Source organism: Microcebus murinus, chromosome X (assembly GCF_040939455.1).
Source record: "Microcebus murinus isolate Inina chromosome X, M.murinus_Inina_mat1.0, whole genome shotgun sequence".
NCBI lineage: Eukaryota > Metazoa > Chordata > Mammalia > Primates > Cheirogaleidae > Microcebus > Microcebus murinus.
Window position 1 is genome coordinate 94,695,226 of NC_134136.1, and position 16,731 is coordinate 94,711,956.

A 16,731-nucleotide genomic window follows, 5' to 3' on the forward strand; every position below is an offset into this window, starting at 1 on the left:
CACTTGTGGGCAGAAACTTTGAGAGCCAGTTTATTTATTTATTTATTGATTGATTGATTGAGACAGAGTCTCTCTCTGTTGCTGGGGCTAGAGTGCCATGGCATAAGCCTAGCTCACAGCAACCTCAAACTCCTGGGCTCTCGCAATCCTCCTGCCTCAGCCTCCCTAGTAGCTGGGACTACAGGCATGCACCACCATGCCCAGCTAATTTTTTCTATATATATTAGTTGGCCAATTAATTTCTTTCTATTTTTAGTAGGGGGGGTCTCACTCTTGCTCAGGCTGGTCTCGAACTCCTGACCTTGAGCCATCCTCCCGCCTTGGCCTCCCAGAGTGCTAGGATTACAGGCACGAACCACGAGTGCCATTTTAAATGACCTCTTTTCCCTTCATGAGACAAGCCAGGTTCCAGATAGAGGCTGCTGCTTCAGTCGGGGTTCCAGAGTGAAGATGACATGGAACAGGTCCAGACATTTAGTTAGGGAGCTGATTTGTGGATCTTTGCTCAAGTAGAGCAGCATTTTACAACTGTTAACGTGAATTTTAAAGACGAGTTAGGGGCAGAACCATTTATAGAAACCAGATGTTCTGTCTTTTGGCAAAGTTGCAGCGCCGGCAAACTAGGAGCACGGGAGGATGGGCCTGCACCACTTCCTGGAGAGTTTGCCGGGCAGAATCTACCAAGAGGACCCCTTTCCCGCGGCGCCCTGGAGGCGGGGCCGCCCTTTCTCACGCAGGCGCCCGCGGGTCCCCGCCTCCTCACCCGCCCGCCGCGTGGCAAGGGAGCGACCCCCGCAGCCCCGCCCTCTCTGGCGCCCATGCCCAATGGGCAGCCGCAGACCTTCCGGGGGGCGGGACGTTCCCTGGGAGCCGTTCTAGTTGGCCCGGCACAGCGCGTGTCGCTATTACGACTCGGTCACGTCGCGCTGCGACTGAGGCGGGGCGTCTGCTCCGGGCACTTGAAGGAGACTTGGGGACTCCCGGGCGCGCGGTGCCTTTTGGGCTGTTGGGAGTCGCTGCTGCTGCCATTGCCTGCGCTCCATGAGGAGGATGCTCGCCGCCGTCTCCCGCGTGTTGTCTGGCGCTGCCCAGAAGCCGGTGAGGCAGCCCGGGGTGTGGCGCGAGCAGGGCTGAGGCGGGGCTGGAGGCGGCTGGAGGGGGAACCGGGACTTGGGGCGCCGCCTGTGGCCTAGCGCGGGGTGAAGGGCGCGAGGGGAGCCGAGGGCCTTTGTTTTGTCTCCACGCGGTGCATTGTTCCCGGCTCCGGGGAAGCGGCCTCCCGGCTCGCCGAAGCCGACTAGGGAGGAGGGGCAGCCCTCTGAGGTCCGCGTGGACACCGTCCCCCTCCGCCAGCTCAGCGCCAGACAAGTAGGGGTGCTTAAGAAGTGCCGGTTGGTTTACAGGACATGGAAAGGGGAACTGGGCTCCTTCGAGGCTCCGATTGACCCTACTCGTTTTAGATCTTCCTAATTAATTTCTCTTGCCCAAGAGAGCTTGTACGCGGTAATAAAAAGCCTGGAATCCGGGAGACAGAGTGACTCGGTACATACACCACCCTCGCTATTTACTAGCTCTGTGACCTTGGGCAAGTTTTTTTTAACATCCTTAAAGCCAGTTTCCTTATCTCTAGAATGGGGATAAGAGTACCTACTTCGTGTGGTTATCGTGAGGATTCCACGAATGAATAGTGCCTGGCACATAGTAGGTGCCGTATGTGTTGAGTGTTTACTGAGTGTCCAGTTTGGTACACATTTTTGTGCTCGGCTCTAAAGAGGGTTCACACAGGGTCACGCTCCTCAAAAATGAACTTCCTCCCCTCCCTCAACACCTGAGCTTTTCTTGGCAGTCAATTCAAGAGCAGTCGAGCAGAACCCAGAAGAAACTGCCTACCCCCTTACACACATACTCTTAGGGTAAAAGTAGCTGAAGAAAACAGCAGTGATGCTTGAGAGAGGGTAGGGGTTAGAGATTAGCACCTGTTTAGACATACCCAACACCTGAGCTTCCAGCGCTTTGACCTCTAGGCACAGTCAGTGTTACTTGGTGTAACTGCAGCCAAGCTTTGACTTGTAATTCTGGCTTTAGTAATTCCCCCAGGACTGAATGCAACTCTGCTTAGCATGGGCAGAGATTGTCAAAAGATAGGAAGCGTCCCCCTCTAGGAATCCCACTGACTAAAATAATGACAAAACACAATTTGATTAATCAGATATTAGCATTTAAGTTGTAACTGGACTTACCTGAGAGAGAAGCACATTTTACGTTACGTTATTTCTGCATGTATGTGTGGTATATCCAACATTTATTGAGCTCTTAATATGTTTCAAGTACTAGGCTAAGCATTTCACATGCTTTGTCTCATATAATCCCCACAACATCAGTTTTTAGTTGTACATAAGTAATCGAAACTTTATTTTCTGTCCTGAGTTGCTTGGAGAAGTTAGCTGAAGGTTGATTTTGCGTATAGCTTTGAGATTGGACAAAGAATAGAAGTGAAAACAAATAGCAGCTTTGTTATTGAAGCTTTGCACTTCATCACTGGAAATTAAAAATACTTCTTTCTATACTACTACTAAAATCAAACTTAGCTAGTTTGAAAAAGTTCAGTTGGGCTATGAAACTAATGTTAAATATCATACCTCTCTGCCAGAGTTTTTGCTTTAAGAGATGTCATCCCCTTTGGGGCTGACTGTTGGTAGAGGGCTGTACCAGAATTTAAGGGCTCAGAAACATCCTTAAATCCTTATTGTTAGACACTTAATGTAGATTTATTATGTCTTTTGAAAGTCAGATTTATCATTTCCTATGTTAATTTGTAGGGTTCTTTTCCCCCACCTTACAGTAGGAAGAAAATTGAGTTCCAGAGATACAGTCATTTTAGAAAGTGCCCAGATATCTTCCCATCTGTTGGTGTAAACTCTTCAGATAAGTAGGAGTTTTCTGTGTGACTCTACTTGTGAGTTAATTAGGATCCTTTCCTGAAGCTTCTAATAGAACTAAAACTTTCACCTTTATCTTTTTAAACCATGGAGTAATAAAGTTTAAGATGTCAACTCTTTTGTATATTTTGTAATTCTTCATACTTATGGATGTCTTTTTGCTTAAATGTAAATAACACAAAATATATCAAAGTTTATTTTTTATATTATACATGTAAAAATATATTTTTTTTTTTTTTTTTTTTTTTTTGAGACAGAGTCTCACTTTGTTGCCCAGGCTAGAGTGAGTGCCGTGGCATCAGCCTAGCTCGCAGCAACCTCAAACTCCTGGGCTCAAGCAATCCTTCTGCCTCAGCCTCCCAGGTAGCTGGGACTACAGGCATGCGCCACCATGCCCGGCTAATTTTTTCTATATGTTTTAGTTGGCCAATTAATTTCTTTCTATTTATAGTAGAGACGGGGTCTCGCTCTTGCTCAGGCTGGTTTTGAACTCCTGACCTTGAGCAATCCGCCCGCCTCGGCCTCCCAAGAGCTAGGATTACAGGCGTGAGCCACAGCGCCCGGCCAAAAATATATTTTTGTGTCATAACATGTAACCAAAATGTTTGTGCCCCCATAATATCCTGAAAAATAAATAAAATTTAAATAAATAAATAAATAAGTGAAAAGATATTTTTGCATATAAGCCTTTCTTTTTTTCAAGTTTTTTTTTTAGAGGGTCTCACTCTTGCTCAGGCTGGTCTCGAACTCCTGAGCTCAGAGTGATCCTCCTGCCTCGGCCTCCCAGAGTGCTAGGATTACAGGTGCGAGCCAGCATGCCTGGCTGCATATAAGCCTTTCAAAAAAAAAAAAATCCTGATAGTAAATTATAAGCAGCTTGCCCAGATTCGGCACTTGTACAACTAGAGTCACACCATCGTGAGTTATACTCTACAGACGGAGGGAAAAAGGTTAGGCAGTTGGTCTGATGGCTGTGACACTTCTACCTGAAGTTAATCCCTGCAGCTTACCTCACAGGTCTCTGCCTCTGTGTTTTTTCTTTTCATTTTTTCTTCTCTTATTTTTTCCTCCCCCTCTTAAAACCAGGGGTGTACAAAGATTTATATCAGGCTTAACGATTGCCATTGTCTCAAAGAGTGTTTGGTGTGAAACTTTGAAATAAATTACAAGATCATGATTTCATTTTTGAATGAGGTTATAGTTTTTGGAATTCTTATATTACACAGAAGACTGAATTGCATTGAAAAAATTTATTCTTTGTCTTATTGTTTATATTTCTGTTGTGACTCCTTTTGTGAGATCTTTACTACCAGTATTCTTTTGGCTTTATAAGTAGTAGGTAAGATTTTTAATTTACCATGGTAGAATCTGGAATTTTTGAAACATTTTTCCTCTTTTACATGACTAGTTCCTATGTATTTAGGAACTTAAAATTTTTATTTTTCAAAATCTGATACAGACTTTTAGCTTTAACTTAACTTTGTTCCTTTTAACTCGTTACATCAGTGGTTCTTATTTTTGAGATTCATAGTGAAACAAGGGAGAAGTATCCAGGTAACTTTTTTTTATTTTTTGAGAAATAGTCTCACTCTGTTGCCTGGCCTAGAGTGCTGTGGTGTCAGCTGAGCTCACAGCAACCTCAAACTCCTGGGCTCAAGTGATCCTCCTGTCTCAGCTTCCTGAGTAGCTGGGACTACAGGCATGCGCCACCGTGCCCAGCTAATTTTTTATTTTTTTATTTTTATTTTTATTTCTTTTGAGACAGAGTCTCACTGTTGCCAGGGCTAGAGTGCCGTGGTGTCAGCCTAGCTCACAGCAACCTCAAACTCCTGGGCTTAAGCGATCCTCCTGCCTCAGCATCCCAAGTAGCTGAGACTACAGGTCTGTGCCACCATGCCTGGCTAATTTTTTCTATGTATTTTTAGTTTTCCAGCTAATTTCTTTCTGTTTTTAGTAGAGACGGGGTCTTGCTCTTGCTCAGGCTGGTTTCGAACTCCTGACCTTGAGCGATCCACCTGCCTCGGCCTCCCAGAGTGCTAGGATTACAAGTGTGAGCCACTGCGCCCGGCCCCAGCTCATTTTTTATATATGTATATTTTTTAGTTGTCCAGCTAATTTCTTTCTATTTTTTTTAGTAGAGATGGGTCTCGCTCTTGCTCAGGCTGGTCTAGAACTCCTGAGCTCAAACGATCCTTGGCCTCCCAGAGTGCTAGGATTACAGGTAGTGAGTCACCACACCCAGCCCCCAGGTAGCTTTCTGAAAGTCATAATCTTAGTCTTTACCTTCCTTCTCTTTATTATAAAGCACTATCATTCTTCATTGTGTTGACTTTAGGACAGAGAAACAATGTACCTTTTCTCTATTATTGTTGCCTGGCTGGTTTGGTCTCTATTTTTACTTTCCCAAAACTGCAATTTCTATAGTTGTATTTGGAAATTTATTTTGCAATACAGAAACTATTTCTGGTCCCACAAAATATTTTGTTGACTGCCAAAAATAACACATCTGTTTCATGATTACCAAATACAACCTTTTGTTTGCTACCTCACCCCTCTCAGCTTCTTCCCAAATTCCTAAATTTTCTTCACTTTTCTGAGATATTACTTGTGGATTCTCTCTGCCGCTAACTGAAACATTAATTTTTTTGTAGTTAAAATTTTTTCCTCCAGCAGTGTCATTGTCTCTGTTGGCTTTATCAGTTAATGGTATATTCATGGGTGAAGAGATAAGTAATTAGCTTTCTGCCTATTGGCTTGTACACTTGGCAGGTCAGTCTTAACTCTTTCCATCAAGATCAATTCCAGCGCTAGAAGTTGGATTGTAAAGTCATAACACTGTATGAACACATCAAATGTGTTTTGTTTTTTTTAATGGGATCTGATGAATATGTTTCAAATCTCCAGAAGAAGAAATCACATTGAGTTTACATGTCAGTGTGTGAAAATGTGGCAGAAAGTGGTTAAAATATTAATTGGTTAAATTTTGGGGTCTAACCTGAGCCTTAGCAATCACATAGAATACTTGTGCTGTGAGCAGGTATGTTCAATTGTAAGAGTGGAAAGGGAAGCAAGTCCATTGTTTTGTTTTTAAGTCAGAGAGTGTTCAATATCTTTCCTTTAGTCTTGTATGTCTCACTATTATATTTATCTCATACTTAGAGTAGTTTAAAATATTTTTTCTTACTGATCCATTTCATAGAAAAGTGAAATTTGCCTGGAGTAGGGATTAAATCATAGTTTTATTTGAAGTATAATTTTGAAAGCGAATCTTTGGCTTGCTCAAAATAAATGGTATCTGGTTTTGACTAAGAATAGCATAAATAGACAAAGCTCATAGATTATCTAGTGTCTTTAGCCATTAATTTCATTCTCATTGTAATTTCTTTGAAAACAAAATGACTAAGTGGATGGATTTGGTTTTTGCCTGCTTTCTCTTTATGCTTGTTTGTCTTCAGATGGAGGTGTGACCGTGTTTCGTTGGCCATAGCCTGGATTCATTTTGGAAGACAAGATAACCAGCTTAGTGAACAGAATGGAAGAGAAGCCCATGAATATGTTGGGGCTTACTAAAGTTCCATAACTGCATCCTGATCACTGATTAATAATAATAATGACTTTGCAAAATGACAATAAAAAAGTTCTGATTTATTTCTATATATTTGTCTTTTAAGGCAAGCAGAGTGCTGGTGGCATCCCGTAATTTTGCAAATGATGCTACATTTGAAATTAAGGTAAGAAGTAGTTTAGTTCATAATTTTTCACAGGTATACTCTGATATACAGTTATACCTTTAGAATAGAACATTTTAATATTCATCTTCCTTTTGTTCATTTTCTTCCAAATGTTCCAGGAACAAAGATTCAGAGAAATTTAGCAAAAATTAGAATTTATTATTCTTAGCACCTTGTTGGTGTTTTGTCGGGGGAGGAGGGTAAGCTAAAAAAATAAAAACAAAAACTTATGCCAAATCTTAGAATGTGATTCAGTGAAACATTTGAATAAGAGGAATCTTAGCTGTTTCTTTGAATGTTCATTTTTCAACCTATAACTCCGTTGACTTCTAGGGGGTTTTAGTGAAAATCATCTTAGAAAGATTTCCTTTCCCCCAAACCCCATCCCATTGTACAGTGAGGTTTATAGATTTAAGGAATCAGAAGCAATAGGAAGCATTTCTGATGTGCTCCTTTGCTGTTTTTTGAGTTCAGTATTATTTGCAATGGAATTAGAGTGAGTCAGCAGTGTTTGCAGTGTAGTAAATCAAGGATGACTGCCTTATTCCATTTCAGAAATGTGACCTTCACCGGCTGGAAGAGGGTCCTCCTGTCACGACAGTGCTCACCAGAGAGGATGGGCTCAAATACTACAGGATGATGCAGACTGTGCGCCGAATGGAGTTAAAGGCAGATCAGCTGTATAAACAGAAAATTATTCGTGGTTTCTGTCACTTGTGTGATGGTCAGGTGAGTGGTAGGTTTGTAATAAAACTGAGTTATTAATATTTAGATATTTAAGTATGGCTTGTATTTATTAGTTTTTATCCTGCCTTATGTGTCAGAAGGATTTTGAATGGTATTTTGAATTAAAAAATTAGAATGCCAAAACCTGCTATGAAGCTTAGGCTAAAGGATTCATTCACACATAACATTGCCAATTTCCTGTACCTGTTCTTAGAATTTTACTATTTTAAAACTTTCTGGCATCATGATCACCTATACTGTATACAATTTTGGGGGAAAGGATTATTTTGTTTGTTTTTTGTTTTGTGGGTTTAGGTCAAGGCTTACAGAGTCAAATGCATACAGGGGCCAGGCAGGCAGAATAAATGGGTGAAGAAGGCCAGGTGTACAAACATAGAGAATGGTGACAGGGAGGGACTAGTGGTGAGCTGGGGTGGCCATGCCTCACCCAGAGGGGATGCCATGACTTGGTTCCAGCCAGTTGGGCTAATGTGGGGCTAATGCTTCCTATTGTTTATTTCTCCAAAAGACAGAAGTCTCAATTTTCATGTGACATTCCCCCAATTGTTTTCATGTTGACAATGATTCAGGATTCAGGATTTTTTGTTTGTTTAATCACCACAGAGGCTAAAGAAATAGCACAACCGTGGGTTGCCAGTTCATGGCTTCTGGCTTGGGGCTTATCTTCCCCTCTGTTTTTTGATGGAAAATAGCCACTTTTCTCTGGTTATTGATGATGAGTTCTACTAGCTCAAATGTTTCATAGCAGTCTAGGAAACCTTTTTATCCAGAAACACGTATCATATTGCTTCACGGTTTCTTCTACCGCAGGAAGCTTGCTGTGTGGGCCTGGAGGCCGGCATAAATCCCACAGACCATCTCATCACTGCCTACCGGGCTCACGGCTTTACCTTCACTCGGGGCCTTTCTGTCAGAGAAATTCTTGCAGAGCTTACAGGTTTGTTATTGATTTGCAGGAAGGGGGCATGGGTGAATTACGTTTTTAAATATCTCCTGTTAAGAAGCTGACCATTATGCATTAATATTTTTCAAAGTTTTAAGTTTTTTTTTTAAAGCCCTTTCTCATTTGGTGCTCTGGTACTTCTGTTGTGCTTTTGAGTAAACTGACCCATTTGTGAAGTCATCTGGCCCCTTGGGTAAAAGTTTAAAAAAGGTTAGTGCTTTAAAATTAGAATAGGGTTTGTTATCACTCTAGTATGCCAACAGAAATCTAGCAGACGTAGAAAGTAAGGTTGAAGCACTCCATGGTATACAATGTAAATTCTGGGAATCTTCTTAATATTTCCCTTTTCTTTTTCCCCCTTGATTTTTGAACTACAGTTATCCCTCATTATACTCGGGATTGGTTCTGGGACCCATGTATGCCAAAATCTGTGCATGCTCAAGTCTCACAGTTGGCCTTGCAGAGTCTGTGTATGTGAAAACTCAGCCCTCTGTATATGTGGGTTTTGTATTCAAGAACACTATTTTCAGTTTGTGTTTGGTTGAAAAAAATCTGAATATAAGTGGACCTACTCAGTTCAAACCTGTGGTGTTCAAGGGTCAGTTATATTTAGTGTACAAGTTGGAAGATATTTGTACCTGTCAAAAAAGTCCAGGGTACCATTTGGACTTTTGCTAACATCTGAATGCAACTGATTAGAGAGTTAGAAAGGTTAAGGACATAAAAGGACAGGGAGACAAGAAGGAACATACATTTGCATAGAGGGTCAGATGCTTAAATGATTGAATTGGGCTCTGAGTTCTAATGGTTGAGCCTTGGAGTAAATACTCCAAGGTATGGTTTGGTTTGCTTTGTAAATTTGGTTTTTGATGCTTATGTGTTCTGCCATTTCTAGGACGAAAAGGAGGTTGTGCTAAAGGGAAAGGAGGATCGATGCATATGTATGCCAAGAACTTCTACGGGGGCAATGGCATCGTGGGAGCCCAGGTAGTAAGCTTAAATTTGGCCCTGACCTGTGTTTTCAAAAACTTTCACATCCCAAGAGAACTTCTGAAGTATTTCAGTATAGTCATATGCTGGATAGTGACTTTTGAGCCAATGGTAAAATGCATACGTACGTGATGGTCCCATGAGATTATAGTGGAGCTGAAAAATTCCTGTTGCCTAGTGATGTTGTTGAAGTGCAACATTACCTTTTCTATGTTTAGGTACACAAATATTTCTTAATCACGTTACGGTTGCCTCCAGTATTCAGTAGAGGAACATGCTGTACAGGTTTATAGCCGAGGAGCAACACGTCATACCACATAGCCTAGGCATGTAGTGGGCCGTACCATCTAATTTTGTGCAAGTACACTCTGTGATGTTCACACAGGACGAAATTTGCCTAATAATGCATTCCTGAGAATGTATCCCTGTTGTGAAGTGACACATGACCGCACTTCCGGGGCTTGATTTACTTTTAAAGACCTATTGCTTCATGCCCCCTACCATTTGGGCAATTAGTAAGTAGAATTGGATGGTGATTTTAAATTTTTCATTTTAGCTGTTTGCTATGTCTTATAAGCAAGAGCCTCTAGCAGTAGCCCTGTATCTTCACCATTTTATTTATATTTCAGTACATTAATTGCTTCATCACATCAACTTTGCTCTAACTCTCCCTGCTCATAGGCAATGCTGACACGGGTACCCAACTAGAAGAGACGGGTGATCAGGATCTCAGGGTCCTAGTAATAATCCAAAGCTGATTTCTATTATTATGGAGTCTTCTTGTTCTCATCAATTAGTGAATGATGAAGAATTAACCACATAAAATTATATCTAGACTTTTTTCCTTTCTAATATATTAAAATTCTGTTAGGTGTTTTATAAAAATCTAGGTTTCATTTTTTTGACTCTTTAGTATTTAGTTGGTTGAATCTTTGAATGTTATTGCTTACTGGTTGAAATACAATATAGTATTTATGTTACTTTACTGGTTTGTTGAAAAAATTGAGGGTGGGATAAGCAGAGATGGGGCTGGGGTAGGGAGAATTTGTAGTAACAGCGTAATTTCTGTCCCATATTCTAGCCAGGAGTTAATTTAGAGCATTAGTATCTCCCCTCATGGATTTCTGTGGTTTCTTTCTTGGTCATCCTTAATGTTAGGTGCCCCTGGGAGCTGGTATTGCCTTGGCCTGTAAGTATAATGGAAAAGATGAGGTCTGTCTGACTTTATATGGCGATGGCGCTGCTAATCAGGTAAGTGTGTCTCTCTTAACTTTCCAATGATAAGTACGGTTTTCTTCCCAAAGTATTTTTAAAGTAGTAGCATATTGGTTATTAGTTGGAATAGCAACTTACCTAGCAAGCTAAAATTTGGCTTTATGGCCAGTGTAGAGATTCTCTCTCAAAATTATGTTTCACAAGAGCCTTATAGGGCACCTTCTTGTGAGGGAGCTCACCTTGGCTTCACAACAGTGCTTCACAAATGCCCCCTTGTGGTAAGGGACATCCTCCTCCCCACTCGCCCTCCCCCTCCCCCTCCCCCATTTCAAACCAGTACTATAATTTACAGACTCTCTCTCTGGGATGCCAGCCAGGGCAACGTGATAGCGTCTGAATCCTGACGCAGTTTCTGTGCTTCTCCAGTCACGGTTCAAATAATCCTCTGTCTGTGGCCAACACTCTGTGAGGCCCTGTTCTAGAAGCTGATTCTCAGATGCTGGTTCACTCTGGCTATCCAGTGGGCTTGATAGATTTATAATAAAGCATAAAAGTAGGTAGCCACACATTTTTACATGTTGCTCTTTTTCCCAGTGTATTCTCTACTACTCGAGTGGCCCCACAGAAGAGTGAGTGGTGGTATTTGGTTTGTCCCTTCCCTTAGTTGCCAGAGTTAGTGATGCCTGCTGCTTCTCCCCACCACCCTCACCACACACACTCCTTTCCTTCACCACCGAAAGCTGGGTTTTAGAAGATGAGGCTTTCATCCTTCCCAGCAGCTGTTACAGATAATGAAGTCTAGAGAAATAAGCAAAATGAAACCACTTGAACTTTTTGTAAATACTTCCAGGGTCAGATATTCGAAGCTTACAACATGGCAGCTTTGTGGAAATTGCCCTGTATTTTCATCTGTGAGAATAACCGCTATGGAATGGGAACGTCAGTTGAGAGAGCAGCAGCCAGCACTGACTACTACAAGAGAGGCGATTTCATTCCTGGGCTGAGGGTAAGGACGCCTGTGGTAGAACCAGGGCCATCCATATTCTCAGCTAGGTGCCTTTGTGCATATCCTTGACATCTTAAGAAAAATTGGAGAGTTTCATTTTTTTGTGCATGAACAGGTCATATAAAATGGTCTTGGACAGTTTGATTTATACTCTTCGCCTTCGTTTATTTATAGGTAGATGGAATGGATATCCTGTGTGTCCGAGAGGCAACAAGGTTTGCAGCTGCCTATTGTAGATCCGGGAAGGTAAGACTAAAGGTTTTCTTTTAGGCCTCGGGTCTAAAAATTTCTGATGACATTTATCCCACCAAAGTTAAAAGAATGCTTCCCGCATGCCCATTATAGCTGTTGAGGAATAGCTGCTGATTGAGGTGTATACCATAGAAGCAGAGTCCAGTCCAGGGAATGGGGTTCTTTTATGAATATTCTGGTCTTGATAGCTCACCTGGAAAACACTCCACATTTCCCCAAAAGGATTTGGGGAAAATCTTTTTTCCTAGTGCTTCCTTAGCGTTCTGCTTCTATCTTCAGCATGACAATCTACTTTGCCTTGTAGGATGGTTAATTATGTGCCATCTCCTCCCCACCCCCATTAACCGTAAGCCCCTTGAGTGAACAGATTGGGGATCCCCACGATGCCCAGCATGGAGCTTTGCTTATATAGTGGGTATTCGATATAGGTTTGTTTATACAAATTAAATAGTATGGTTCAAGTGTGTAACCTTAGTCTTGCTGTTTCAGTCCTAAGAATCTTTACCTTTCGCTGTATAGCAGTGAGGGAGAGGGGAACAGTGAGATTGGCCTAAAAAGAGGCTTAAGTTCCTTGAGTGCTAGCATAGATTTAGGTGTTCTCCCTAAGTCAGTGTCCCGCAGCCCAGAAAGCACGAGGTTTGCCTTTCAGTGCCATATTGCGTGTGTAGTAATGCACATCAGATGTCGCCAGCAGTGATGGAAATATCAGAAAGGGAGGAGGGAGGGAAGTATAGTGACATTTAACAAGAGCCAGCATGAAGAAACCAGAGCAGGACTAAAATGACAGGTTGGTTTCAGTGGGCTGAGCCATTCTATGTCAGGACTCCATGGCCGAGGCAGCCAGGCCATGGGTAGAAACACAGTGGTATATAGAATGTGTTGACTTCTCCAGCAAGCCTGATCTTGGATTTAGGAGAGGGTCTGGAAACCCCCTGCTTACCACCAGCACAACCCACTTTGTTTCCAAATGGGGGCTGGTTGACATGACATAGTGACAGCTAATGAGGGATTGACCTGTTAGGCAATGCACTAAATACTTCTTAAATATTAATCATCACAATTCTGAGCCAGGTATTAATGTTTTGCCCATTTTGGAGACAAGGAAACTGAGCCACAGAGTAGTTACAGGTACATAGCTACTGTATCTAGAGCCATTTTAACTACTGTACCAAACTACCCAGGGATCCTTGATTCATCCCCTCCCCTCAGTGTTCAGGGCCATCTTCCAGAAGTAGGCTAGGGTAGCATGAGCAAGCCACTTGGTGATGTATAGCCAGGCTGGCCAGACTCCCAGCAGAGCCTCGGGGTTTAGGTATCAGATGTCACTGGTGCCTGCTAACTGTTACACACTAGTAAGATCTGGTGAAGCAGGGTTGATTGCCAGCCCTAGGAAACACCATGTGAAGTGGGCATGAGGTAGAAATCTACCTAGCCACTGTGAGCGGGCTCTATAGACATGCTTGATGCCTTTTTGATGTAAAACACACTGTTGGCAGACTGCTTTATTAAGTTCCTATTAAAAATGAGAAGGATGAAACATGTAATAAATAGAAATGAGAATAGATAAGAATACATTGGATTCTGTGAAAGAAGTCTGCCTTTGAGGCCATGGATTGTTGACATGCTGTTCCCATCATCTTGTCTAACCACCTATGGGTTCTGTTTTAGGGGCCCATCCTGATGGAGCTACAGACTTACCGTTACCATGGACACAGCATGAGTGATCCTGGAGTCAGGTACGGTCATGGGGCATCTGAGTGTGGTTTCCAGAGTGGGTAGGCCACTTGCATGAAAAAGCAACCCATTTCAGCATTTGCTTTTGAAGCCAGATACCAGTTCGCTTTGTTGGCATCAAGTAGTTGAGTCTTAGTCTGAAAACAATGCCTCCTAATAATATAGAAAGCATTCTGAAAATCCCTACAGTGTGTAAAGTATGTGTTAGCATGAGCAGTAATTTTTAAAAGAGCATTATATAACTTAGTTGCAGAAGGAAATTAAACAGGTCTGATGGTAGAGGAGTATCTTTGGGTGGCATTTAGCTTTTGTGGGCATTACCCCAAATTCACACATGGTGTATTCCACCTGAATAGGATCTCTGATCTGGAGAGAGGCTAACTGGGTATTCAATAAGTCAAAAAAGCTAGGAAGGTATGAGTTTTACTTTTTCACTTAGCTCTGGCATGTAATTCTACAATCCTAGGTATGACACAAATGAAAAGTTTCAGTGATCTATTATGTTCTTCCCCATAGTTACCGTACACGAGAAGAAATTCAGGAAGTAAGAAGTAAGAGTGACCCTATTATGCTTCTCAAGGATAGAATGGTGAACAACAATCTTGCCAGTGTTGAAGAATTAAAGGTATAGTCACTCTTGGTGGTTTTGAAGGTTGGTTCTCCTTTCTGGGCAAATTTTTCCCCCTATACAAAGTGACGTACTGGGGCATAATTAATTCTGAAATCTCACAGGGCTATTCCTTTAGGTTCCTCTACTCAAGACTGCAGTATTACTCTTTATTAAGATTTTAGTGGAGCAGTGAGCTACCTGAATAAAGAGGAAAGATTAGTGACAGTGGCAGAACCTTTGAGCCCCCTAATAGCACAGTTCTTTTTCTTAACCACTTCGGTACCGCGCTCACCGGCTGCAAAACCTTGCCCACAGCTGGCACTCATAGTCTGCACAATAGTTTGTGCTGTGCATTGACAACAAATCCGTTTTGCTCTTGTGTGATGAGGAAAGCTTTAAAGCACTGAAAGCTTGTTTTACTTTATAGGCGGCTTTACTTGTAATGTAAATCAGAACAGGTAACATATACATATATGTTTTTATTTTGATAACATAATGAAGTTGTGAACATTTAAAAATAAATGAAAAATTAGAAAAGTCATATCACGGCTGTCGGCTAAAGTTGACGTGTGTGTTCGTCTGTGGCTATCGACTATACCGAAGTGGTTAAATATGCTCTGGATTTTTAAGAAATCCAAAAATATCTTGTATAGATAATTTTATCATTTAAAAAATACATTCCAAATTACCAACTACTGCTACTTCAAGAGTCACAGTTAATAGTAGCAACAGGTCCCTAGTTGGTACCTAAGCTGGTGTATTGATTTAAAACTCTCTTGCACTGTAATCTGATTTTTAGGAAATTGACGTAGAAGTGAGGAAAGAAATTGAGGATGCCGCCCAGTTTGCCACGGCTGATCCTGAGCCGCCTTTGGAGGAACTCGGTTACCACATCTACAGCAGCGACCCACCTTTTGAAGTCCGTGGTGCCAATCAGTGGATCAAGTTTAAGTCAGTCAGTTAAGGGGAGACCACAGACAATGGGTGGTTGTACCTTCAGTGGGCTGTTAGCTGCTTTCAGGAACTGTGTGTTCCCAACTTGGTTAAGGAGGAAGAAAACCCAGAAAGTGTTAAGACTAAACAATACATAGGTTGAATTAAAGAGATAGTAATTGCATGCGGTTTGTATATTGTTGCATTAAAAGATGTTATCGAGTGCTTCAGTATTTAGTGTGAATATTATTATAAAGATTATTCTCAATTTATATAGGTTCAAAGTAGAACTATTCGATTTACTTTGTATGGTTTCAACAAAATAGGAAAAACAATTCCTGTATGTCTGTTCCCAACCCTGTCACCTGTTGGGGAGGAGATCATTTCCCAGAGGCATACTTGGTGTTAACAGCTCACATGACATAGTGTAATCGCGCTGACCTCCATTTCTCCATACTAAGACAATATTTATTACAACCAGACGGGTGGGAGGACAATTGCATTTTTAAATAAAACTTTGCTTCATAATCATTTCAAAGACCAAATAACTTAGTTTTATCCATGTATACATTCAAAATAAATATGAAGCTATTTTCTTAATAGTTACATTCATATCAAACATTAAATACAAGGCACATATGTATCAATTTTCTTTCTCAGATTTAAGCACTATTTATGCATAATCTAAAAATGTGATTCCCAGTGTCTTATTTTTAAACACCCATTGTTTCACCTTTCTAGCAAGTGCTATCTAGGCTGTACTGATTTTTCTTTGTTGAAGTAAATTAAAATTTATTTCTAAAAATGTCCTAATACTGTGGGATGTCAAAACTAAGGCTAACTGTTCTCACAATACATATAATTCTATGTTTATAAATAACATGTTTTAAAAACCCATTTCAGAAAGGACAGTCTTTCTTTAAAACTTTACCAATCTCTTGAATTGTTAATTGAACAATGGTATTTTTTTGTGTGTAAACATAACAGAATGTGTGTACATTAACAGAAGCTTTAATGTAGCATATTTGCTTACTCTGTCACCTGGCTTAGCTGATTGTCATTAAATCTAATCTTTGGTTGCTGAAGACTCCTGAGCCCTTCTTCTGTACTGGGAGACTGCATTCCAGAGCTTACAGAGGAGACCACCACTATGAAACAAACAAAAGAGTTGTCTTTAGAGTCAGAAGAAAACTTCAAACACACACCACAAAATACTTCTTTAGGAGTCCTTATATCAAAAGTTATATGTAATTCCGGATTTATTTAGATTTGCTATCTAGTCTTTAAAATGCAGTACCTTGCTTAATGAAGATAAAAATGTTCTCTTTAGGTATGGAGGTGACAGCAGTTGTAGGACATGGCCTTAGAGATACATACTTGGGGAGGGCTATTTCAAATGACACAGGACTGAGAATGCAGGTTGCAGTTTAAAGGAAGGGGTGGGGTCTAGCCTATTGGCACTTCCAAATGTGCCTCATGCCACTCCCAGCTAGGCATGGACAGCAGATTGGGGCCATCGTTTCCCTGTCGCCTTTCTGGCCTTCAATTTCTGCCACACCTCAGCTTTTTCCCCAACTTGAACCTGGCAGAACTCCAGAGTTTAGAGGGACGTCCAGCCCTTTGTTTCCTAT

General features: G+C 41.4%; 2 protein-coding genes across 2 annotated transcripts in view; one reads left to right on the forward strand and one right to left on the reverse strand.

The window, feature by feature from the left end:
* The first annotated feature begins 909 nt into the window (after positions 1-909).
* PDHA1 (pyruvate dehydrogenase E1 subunit alpha 1) lies at positions 910-16,185 on the forward strand. Its single transcript, XM_012784671.3, has 11 exons — positions 910-1,098; positions 6,611-6,670; positions 7,226-7,399; positions 8,228-8,354; positions 9,256-9,347; positions 10,509-10,601; positions 11,416-11,571; positions 11,746-11,817; positions 13,492-13,559; positions 14,074-14,182; positions 14,967-16,185. Exons 1-11 carry the CDS (start codon positions 1,042-1,044, stop codon positions 15,129-15,131), a joined length of 1,173 nt encoding a protein of 390 aa, XP_012640125.2. The 5' UTR covers positions 910-1,041; the 3' UTR covers positions 15,132-16,185.
* Positions 16,167-16,731, reverse strand: part of MAP3K15 (mitogen-activated protein kinase kinase kinase 15) — a 124,511-nt gene continuing 123,946 nt past the window's right edge. The window contains exon 30 of the mRNA XM_075999490.1: positions 16,167-16,248. Within this exon, the coding sequence (XP_075855605.1) occupies positions 16,167-16,248 (82 nt within the window). The remainder of the gene's footprint in view (positions 16,249-16,731) is intronic.

What these genes read in the sequence shown, in the direction of transcription:
- PDHA1 (XM_012784671.3), top strand. Translation starts at nt 1,042, where the DNA reads ATGAGGAGGATGCTCGCCGCCGTCTCCCGCGTGTTGTCTGGCGCTGCC. An exon ending in CTGGCGCTGCCCAGAAGCCG is followed by an intron (nt 1,099 to 6,610) that starts GTGAGGCAGCCC and finishes TTGTCTTTTAAG; the next exon opens with GCAAGCAGAGTGCTGGTGGC. An exon ending in ATGGCATCGTGGGAGCCCAG is followed by an intron (nt 9,348 to 10,508) that starts GTAGTAAGCTTA and finishes CCTTAATGTTAG; the next exon opens with GTGCCCCTGGGAGCTGGTAT.